The sequence below is a fragment of the Alosa sapidissima genome, chromosome 20, assembly GCF_018492685.1.
Source record: "Alosa sapidissima isolate fAloSap1 chromosome 20, fAloSap1.pri, whole genome shotgun sequence".
Classification (NCBI taxonomy): domain Eukaryota; kingdom Metazoa; phylum Chordata; class Actinopteri; order Clupeiformes; family Clupeidae; genus Alosa; species Alosa sapidissima.
In genome coordinates this window covers 13,987,054-13,997,053 of record NC_055976.1, presented here as the reverse complement: position 1 = coordinate 13,997,053, position 10,000 = coordinate 13,987,054, and the positions used below count along the sequence as shown (strand labels likewise).

General features: G+C 47.4%; 1 protein-coding gene across 1 annotated transcript in view; it reads left to right on the top strand.

Moving 5' to 3' along the window:
- Positions 1-10,000, top strand: part of LOC121694939 (teneurin-1-like) — a 206,212-nt gene that overhangs the window by 97,710 nt on the left and 98,502 nt on the right. The window contains 2 exon segments of the mRNA XM_042075340.1: positions 1,702-1,930; positions 4,951-5,052. Coding sequence (XP_041931274.1) covers positions 1,702-1,930; positions 4,951-5,052 — 331 coding nt within the window.

Below are 10,000 nucleotides of genomic sequence, written 5' to 3'. Positions count from 1 at the left end.
TGACACGCACCCATATACACAGACAGAGGTTGTAGTAGTAACCGTGCTTACGTCCTTACATAGAGTAGAGGCAGACATAGTACTATAGCACATAGCCATGTTTACGCCTTTATAGACAAGCCGATATAGTAGCAGGAATGTTTACATCCTTCTAGGTGAGTGGGACGAGCGCAGTGCTGGTCATGTAGGTGGCTGTGCTCGGAGGCAGCTGTTCCAGTAATGATGTGTGGCGGCGCTTCACTTCTGAGTGGGTCACACTTGATAAATGACTGCAAAATATATAAAAACCTCCCGAGACCCACACACTATGTCTGCCTGTGCTTGACACCGAGCTCATGATCCCTCACAACAGTTTTGGCATACAGTGTGTGTGTGTGTGTGTGTGTTAGTGTGTTAGTGTACCCGTGTGTGTGTGTGTGTGTGTGTGTGTGTGTGTGTGTGTGTGTGTGTGTGTGTCTGCTAAGCTCATGAACCCACATAAAATAAAATGTTTGTCATAGCATTGTGTGTGTGTGTGTGAGTGTGTGTGTGTGTGTGTGTGTGTGTGTGTGTGTGTGTGTGTGTGTGTGTGCATTTGTGCGTGTGTGTGTGTGTATGTGGGTTAGAGAAGAGAGTTCATACTCGTAGCTTCAGCCGATGGAGCACGCACAGGAGAACAAGACAAAGGGTCCCTCGCAAATCAAATTACAGAGGCTAGGTGTGACGACAAGCCAATCAAAAGGTCACATTAATTAACCAGCACCAGAGCCAGTGTAATTGGATCAATGCGGGGTTATTGATCTTTTGGATGACAGTTTGCCAGAGTAGGCCTAGATATCCCCACAGCATGCAGACAGACGAATTTTGAGCTCTCTCCAGTCTCGACGAGGAGCTCAATTTAATGCAGACTCAACCTTGACACACACACACACACACACACGTACACACAGCATAAAATCCAGACAGTGGAGGTTGTTACTGCTTGGCATTTAGAAAACGTTTTTAGACAGATTCAAATTCTCTACATTTTGATACATTTCAGACAGATGTTAAAATAGACACAGTTGACTTTTATTATGTATTAATCAAATAAAATCCTGAACGTGAAAGGGTCTGAAAACTTTCCAAAACACTGTAAATTCTGCCATATGCAATTTGCTGTTTTTCTTTTCTTTTTTCTGTTTTCTTTTTATAGGATGTTTTGTTTTGTTATGGTCGTTGACACAATGCTCCGGAGGGAACTAAAATTACTGTGCAAATAAAAGAAGTACCGATTTGATTACATTTGATAGATATGACTATTACAAGCTTTTGCTGTCTCTCTTTATGCCAAACTTATAAAACTTATGTGACACATAATCATAGCTGAGCTTCTTCGTTTTGAACCCCTTTGCTTTGGTGTTGCTTCGGCCGTGCTATACCGAAGCTGATGCATGTTTCTCACGTAGGTGGCCTTGCTAGAGAGATAGAGAGGTATATAGAGCACCATCAATCAAGGTTTTCTCAGGTCAGCATCTCTAAATGCTGTCAAAACATGCTGTCAAACAACCTGGCAAGGCCTACAATGTGTTTGCTAGCGGGATTACATTTGTTTACTCGCTGGTATCAGAATTGCGTTTGTTTTTATTTGGTAGCTCTATCCACTTAAGGGGAAGCGTGTTTGTTTACCTGCTGTCTGTTTGTTGTTTTTCTCTGTGTTGTTGTTGTTGTTGTTGTTGACAGTTTGACTTTGTGAAGCTGCTGGATGGAAAGCACCTCCTGAAGGTGGAGCCGAAGGGCCCGGAGACCCCAGGGCCTGGACCGGGCATGGGATCAGGCCCTCGGAACCAGCCTCTGAGCGGACTGCAGGAGACGGGCTTCATCGAGTACATGGACCCCGGCACCTGGCACCTGGCTCTCTACAACGACGGCAAGAAGATGGAGACCGTACTCATCCTCAGCACCCCCATCGGTGAGGATGGGGGAAGTGAGATAAAGTGGATGTGTGAAAGGAGGGAAGGAGAGGGAAGAGGTGACTTGGGACTTTTTGGAATGAAAAGCAATGTGACAATACATCAAGGGAAATTTAAAAAGAGATACAGTAGGTGGCATTAGTTTAGGTTACCTAGCAACAGAAATTAATTAGATTGTAAAAAAAAAACACACACACACACAAATACACACAAATGTCAATCACACACAAATCACTTCTCTAAAACAATCAAGAACACAACATTTTCATTACATGTTTAAGTGTAATGTTAATTTATTTTCAATGCACTTTTGTTAAGCACTTGACCGTTGCTAGGCAGCTCTGACATCCCTTGTTTGTGAGTGTCCCTGATATTACAAGTCTTCACGCCACGGCGGTAGAAGTCCAAGGCCTAGGGCTGACCCTGGTCTGAGATTGAAAATGTCGAACCCTGTTGTGAGCCAAGCTACCGCATCTCCGCGCATACCTGCACCATTCCGTCTGAGGGCCAGACACAGCAGTCTGTATTTCCACTCTACCGGTGCAGCATTCTGAGGAGTTCAAAAGAAGCGTGACTCTTTCAGGGTCAAAACACACGGTTCCTGTTACACAGAGAGATGGGTCTTTATAAGAAAGGGCCCCAAGGGGCATGTTTACTGTAGGAAGATGTTTATTGCTAGCTTTGAAGGGATTATGCTTAAGCTTATGCTTAATTTCATTAAAGTGCTGTTAGTGAGGCTTTTCTGATGATACTGTAGGTGAAGCTTACTGAACACCTAGGCGGATAATGAATGTACACACATGTGCGCACACACACACACACACACACACACACACACACACACACACACACACACACACACACACACACACACACACACACACATGCACACACACACACAACCATTCTGTTTTCTCACAGGCACCTAGTGGGTGATCTAGCTCTTGTGCACGCGTGATGAGGAGTTCTGGAGGAGAGTGTTGTGAACCAAACCCGTAGTGTGTGTACGCATCCCTCTTCTCTCTCCCAGCAGAAGGCACTAACTCGGCATGCTGTTTACAGGCCCTGTGGCTACAGCCCTCTATCTGCCCGCACAGGAGTGAGGCAGAGGCCTGAGCTTTGCACCATCAATATGCAAGGAGCCAGACAGCGTGAGCGCCGTGCTACCTTAATGATAAATCCCCCGCACTCGGTCCCAGCAGTCCTGATGCTTATTTCTGAATTATACAGCACATCAGGCATGAAGATACATACACAAACACACACACACACACACACACACACACACACACACACACACACACCTGTGTACACAAATATTTGTACACACACACACACACACACACACACACACACACACACACATAGTATATGCACACACACACACCTGTGCACACAAATATGTGTACATGTACACACACACACACACACACACACACACATACACCCACCCACACAGACATCTACACTAACCCAGTGTAGACTTCATTTAATAAGAGTTTGACTAATTTTAAGGAGTCTTATCAAGACAAATTTGCTTTGTTGCTTGGCAGCCACATTTGCTTTGTGGTCGCTGACCCCAGATGCGTCGTCTCTGGACTTTGTTTTCATGCAGTGGACTCTGGGAGGATAAGAGTCAATGGCCAGTGCTCTGTTTGTGTGCTGTCCATAAAAGCTGTGTTGCGATGAGCGTTTTTATAGTGGGACCTGAGCCCGAGGCTCATGCCCAAGAACGTCGCTATCGATCACACTCGTTCCTGGCCGCCGTTAACAACGAGATGTCACCCAGGCGGGCGCTAAACCAGGACCAGATGTTTACCATGCAGGAGGAGACACACACACACACACACACACACACACACACACGGAGACACACACAAACACACACACACACACACACACACACACACACACACACACACACACACACACACATACATACGAGGAGGGAGAGAGAAGCACACACAGAAACAGAGAGAGAAATAAACACACACACACACACACACACACACACACACACACACACACACATGCAAACACAGAGAGAAAGATGGTGTGCCAGGGTTATGTAAGGTTGACACATCAAGCTGTTTACCATAGTCCAAAAAGAGGGTTTTTGTCTTCCTTCCCTCTCTCGCTCTCCTCCCTCCCTCTGTTCCTGTTATCCATCTGGCATGTTCACCCTGTGTGTGTGTGTGTGGGTTTTGTTGAGGAGAGCGATTATACGTGCTGGCTATTTTCTGACAGGTTGGCTGACATTTGATCGAGGTGCAAATTGGTGCAATTTGCAGCATGTCACACATGCGTATTAAAAATAAAGAAATGAAAAGAGTGCCCATGGAGCACTGTATGTTGTGGATATTACGAAACAAACAGAAAAAAAGAGGAGGGAAAGAAATATTAGCAGCTCAGTGTATTAGTGCATACGGTTTCACTCAAATCCCTTTGACTGGGAATCCATCTCAAAGTCTATTATAATGATCCTCTCTATCTCTCTCTCTGTCTCTCCCTCCCTCTCTCTCTCTCTCTCTCCCTCCCTCTCTCTCTCACTGGATTTGCTGAGGGAATGGAAAACAAGCAGCCGCCTGTTTTATCCACCTCCACAGCAATGTTATTGAACTAACAATTAAAGCACAGGCAAGAGAGAGCTGAGAAATAGCACAGGCTGACTGACTAGTAAAATCTAAACTCCTTAGCAGTTAAGGGAATGAGTGCTCTCTCGCTCCATCTCTTTAGCCCTCTTTCTCTCTCTCCCCATCTCTCTCTATCTCTCTCTCTCTCTCTATTTCTCTCTCTCGGTAGCTCACTAACCTCAAAATGTCTTGTAGAGTAATATTGAACTAGCAAGCCAGCTGAGGCCTCTTTCTAACTGCAGCATGTAGTCATCATACTACCAAAGCAGGCCAGGGCATACAAAGCACTTTACTCTCACCTCACGACAACAATGGAGCCAGTGGATGTGGGGGAGCCGGCTCATAGGTGCACATTAAAGCATTGAACATCTCTCTCTCTCTCTCAGACACCATGGATGGCTGCTCCACCAGCTGCAATGGCAATGGAGAGTGTGTGGCTGGTCACTGCCACTGCTTCCCTGGTTTCTTGGGACCGAACTGTGAGAAAGGTGAGTCTATGGGAGAAGGTGTGCATTTGTGCCTGTGTGTGTGTGTGTGTGTGTGTGTGTGAGGTCAGAGGTTACACAAGTAAGGACGCATGGAGAAAGGAGACAGAACACTGGCCCTAATGCATATGTAAGAGTCTTGCTGTGAATTCTTAAACATAAACCCACTCACTCACTCACTCACTCACTCACTACCCACTCACTCACTCACTCACTACCCACTCACTCACTCACTCACTCACCCACCCACCCACTCACTCACTCACTCACTACCCACTCACTCACTCGCCCACTCACTCACTCACTCACTCACTACCCACTCACTCACTCACCCACTCACTCACTCACTACCCACTCACTCACTCACCCACTCACTCACTCACTCACTCACTACCCACTCACTTACTCACCCACCCACTCACTCACCCACCCACCCACTCACTCACCCACCCACTCACTCACTCACTCACTCACTCACTCACTACCCACTCACTCACTCACCCACCCACTCACTCACCCACCCACTCACTCACTCACTCACTCACTCACCCACTCACCCACTCACTCACTCACTCACTCACTCTCATAAACATTCGCTGTTTTTCTTTATTTCTGTCTTTTCTCCTATTTTCCTTTCACACACTTTCTTTACTCCCTCTGTACACTTGTCTGTCACAACCCCCACATATCACACACACAAACAAAGCACAGAGAGAGAGAGAGAGAGAGAGTGAGCAAGGTCACCATCTCCTCCACCTGGCAAGTGTCTTTCTCTCTCTCTCCTTGTCTTGTGTCTTCTCTGCAGAAGGAGACGAGTTCATTTAAGAGAATCCCATGCATCCTGCAGCAAGGACATTTCCACTTCTCTCCTCCTCTGCTCTCCTTCTCCGTCTCCTTGTCTCTTCCATCCTCTTGTTTCCTCCTTTCTTCTGTCCACCCCTCATTTCCTTTTCTCCTTCACTCCTCTTGTCTCTTTTCTTCCTCTCATTTCACCAAAAGCCTGCGTGGGTCTGAGTTTGCTCTTTTTACTTCTTCATGTCATTTCATTTAATTTCCAGCCTGCCTGCAAGTGTGCTTCCACTGAAAAGAGCCCTGAGTTTATTGTTGTCCCTTTTGCAAGCTCGAATATTACTTCCCTTGACTCTGCACCTTTTTCCTCCCTTTTTTTTAAATTATTTTTTGAGGTTTCGGGTCTTTTTTTTTAACATGTGTCTTGTTAACTCGCTCTGCAAAAGAACAGGAATTCTGAGTCAGGTTAAATAATGCAGTGTGGATGGGGAGCGACAGTGTCGGATCCGACAACTTCCACGTCCTCCCAGTGGGCGAGGCTGAATCTGCAGTTCTGAGCACTCGCATCCGGGCCAAGTGTCGGCTGTGCTCCGCACGGGGATCCAAGGAGAGCTTCTATTAGGATTCTCCTCGGAGCCAGATCAAACCTTGAGAAGGTTTTATATAACATAATCCCACCCCTTCTCCTCTCCTCTTCTCTTCTCTCTCCCCCTCTTCCACCCCCCCCCCCCCCCCCATTTCTAGTTCTCCAGAGGGCAGAGTACAGTATCGATCCTTACGGGCTTCCGTAGTTGAGAATTCTCTTTGCACTGCCTTTACAGATTGGTTTCGCCCGGGCTCTTCAAAGTGGAGCTGCTCAGGATGAAGTGCTGTGGCCTCAGCACGTCCAGAGTCCAGCCTGCCAGTGCAACAAAAACACATCTTATACTGTTTAGTCAGGACTCTGAGATGCAGTCAAGAAAGGGGGAGAAGTAAATAACAAAACAAAACAAACACATAAATAAATAAATAAATAAATAAATAAATAACACATTGTAAACACATTGTAAACCCATTGTTTACAAAAACATTGTTTTTTTCCTGCCGGTGCTAGAAAAGGACAGCGCTATCTGTCTTCACGCTCCTCTATCATTACAGGCTCAGCAGACTTTAAAAGGGCCTCGCCTCGGACCGTCCAGGTCCGATAAATCTGTCCGGTTTTGGCTGGCGCTCTGGGTCTTGAGGAGGCCGCCGTTGGAGCTGGCCGGCGAGCCCCTTAAAGCCCATTTCTCTGTACTAGTTCTCACACCTTGCGTGCGGGGGCGGGCGGGCGGGCGAGCGGTTGGTCTCTGGAGGTGCAGAGTCTATGTACAGTGCCTATGAATTATTGTAGCGAATGTAATGCGGCCATTACTGCTGGCGAGGTGGCCCAGTGCCAGGAACGTTATGGAGACTAATAGACAGGCATCTTACAGCGAGGCTGCAGCGCAGGACGCTACCGCTGGGGCTTCTGCTGATGCACAGCTGTTCTCTTTTTCCTTCATTATCTCATCCTTTCTTTTTTCCAACTCTCTCTCACATTGTACTTTAATTACTCTCTGTTCCTGGTCTTTTTAATTCTAAATTCTCCTACCATGTCTTTTGTCCTCTCTTTATTCCATTTCTCCCTCCATGTGTCCCCCTTTTCTCACCTTCCCTTTCTCCTCTTCCTTCATATTTTCCTCTCTTCCTCTCTCTCTATCTCTCTGTCTCTCCATCTCTCAGCCTCTCTGGAGTCCTTGAGCATCTGTGAAGGGGCCATGTTAGACAGACAGAGAGAGAGAGGGACAGAGAGCGAGACAGAGAGAAAGAGGCAAATTGACCTTGTCAAGGGCAGGCAATGCCAGTGTCTCGGCTGGATCACAAATCACACTCTTCCTCGCCCCCCCTCTCCTCTCCTCTCCTCTCTGTCTCCTCTCTTTTCTTCTCCCCATTTTCTCTATTTCTTTCAATCTCTCAAGTCATTTATCAATCAAAGACATCTATCTGTCAATCCATTGAACTCTCTGTCTGTCTCACTCTCTCTCTCCCTCTCTCACTCTCTGTCTCTGTCTCTCTCTCTTTCTTCTCTGTGTATCTCATCTTCACCCAGTCTCCCTTGTGAATGTCCATTGTGTGAATGGATGCTAAATATTACCATATGGTGACAAGTTGATATGCAACACACACACACACACACACACACACACACACACACACACGCAACATGGGCTAAAAATGTGTGAGCACATCCTTCATGATGTTCCCTCACAGTATATGGCCAGCACTTTGTTTTTCCAGTAGCGCAGCTCTGTACACCTCATACACACTCTAAAACACATTCTGAACATCTCCTACCCCCCCCCCCCCCTTCCAGCACTAGCGCCAGCCACAGCTCCACCCCGTCGTCCTGGAGACGCACATTTTCACGGTTTGTTTTTCTAACACTGCGGCACGTCACTCTGCCAGCACCGCCAGCACTCTCTTCCGGGCTCAGGTGCCACTTCTTAGTGAAATGAGAGTGTATGCAGCTTATCGCAATTTCCATGGTAGACCTCCCCCTCTTAGATGAGAGACAGACTGAGAGAGATAGAGAAATATAGGTGTATAAACAGAGTCCAATGAGAGAGAGAGGGCAAAGACATAGAATAGAGAGATAAAGAGAGAGAGAGAGAGAGAGACAGTCATCAGAATGATAGAGAGAGCAATAGATGAGAGAGACAGAGAGAGAAACATTCAGAGTGAAAGAAAAAAGGCTGCAGTGAAGCTTGAGGGACTTGAGAGAAAAAAAGCGGAAGAAAGAAAAATGTGCAGTGCATTTGTACGGAGAGAAAGATGGAGTGAGAGTATGATTGTGTGAGAAAGTGTGTGAAAAATTGAAAAAATGTGCAATGTGTGTGTGTGTTTAGCACAGTAACATCAGGGGAAGAAATGTGTATATGTGAATGTGTATGTATGTATACACGTACGTATCTGTGTATATGCATATATATGTGTGTGTGTGTGAGAGAGAGAGAGAGAGAGAGAGAGAGAGAAAGTGAGGGAGAAGGGCAGAAAGAGTGTGGGAGTGCTCATTAGCATCAGCTATTGATTATATTCATCAGGCCGGCCCCATTGCAGGCAGCGTGGTGGTGGTGGTGGCTGTAGGAGAGGAGAGATGTCTTCATGTTCCGTGCTGACAGGCCATCTGTAGGCCCCCTCCCCCTCTTTTTCTCTCTCTCTCTCTCTGTCTCTCTCTCTTTCTCTCTATCTCTCTCTCTCTCTCTACTGGGAACAACACTGCAGCAGAGGGAGGCCTCTTCATCAACACCACACAAAAGCTGTGGATGATCCCACTGCTAGGGCAGACCAGGGGAGACAGAGAGAGAGAGAGAGAGAGAGAGAGAGAGAGAGAGAGGGGAAGATAAAGAGACAAGGAGAGGGAGTGAGAGAGAGAGTGAGACAGAGGGAGAGAGAATGGTAGAGATAGGGAGAGATAGAGAGAGAGAGAGAAACTGTGGATCTCTGGGGAGAGATAGAGAGACACAGAGAGGGAGAGAGAGAGAGGTGATAAAAAAAAGTGAGCCAGAAAGAAAGAAATCTACAGTTTAATGCGGCAGCATGACTAATCTCCACAGGTTGCCATGTGCTGTGAAAATGGACTGCTGAGACACAGGGATTTAGCGCAGCCGCTTTATAGCGCGGCGCGAGCTTTGGTCAGCGCAGCATGACCGCGTGCTGCCGAGGTTGCCATGATGGAGGACAGGGAGTCGGCGGAGGGCACGGGGAGGTTAATGGGATCTGTATGAATATGAGAACAGACGCAGAGCGGCGCATACATGCATACATTACGAGGTCAACCCACCCCTACTTCCGCGTCTTAGAGCGCACGGCGGCGAATCCCCCGAGCGCTCCCGCGCATCTCTGGCGTGCCGGAGGAGTGCGCCCGCCTTAGCCTGCCGCGCCGCATGACTACGCCACGGGGCTGAGGCACGGCAAATTAAAAGTCCCCGGAGGATTTCTCCACACAATGCCACGCGGTTTTACCCCCTTTCTCCAAATCCTCCAGGATCACGAAGTCAGTCTTGCATGGCCCCTTTCGTAGTACTCTAGAGGGAAGGAGAGGGGGGGTGGGAGAGGAGGCAGGGGGGATGTTTTGGAATTCAGTAAAACAGCGTCCCAGATG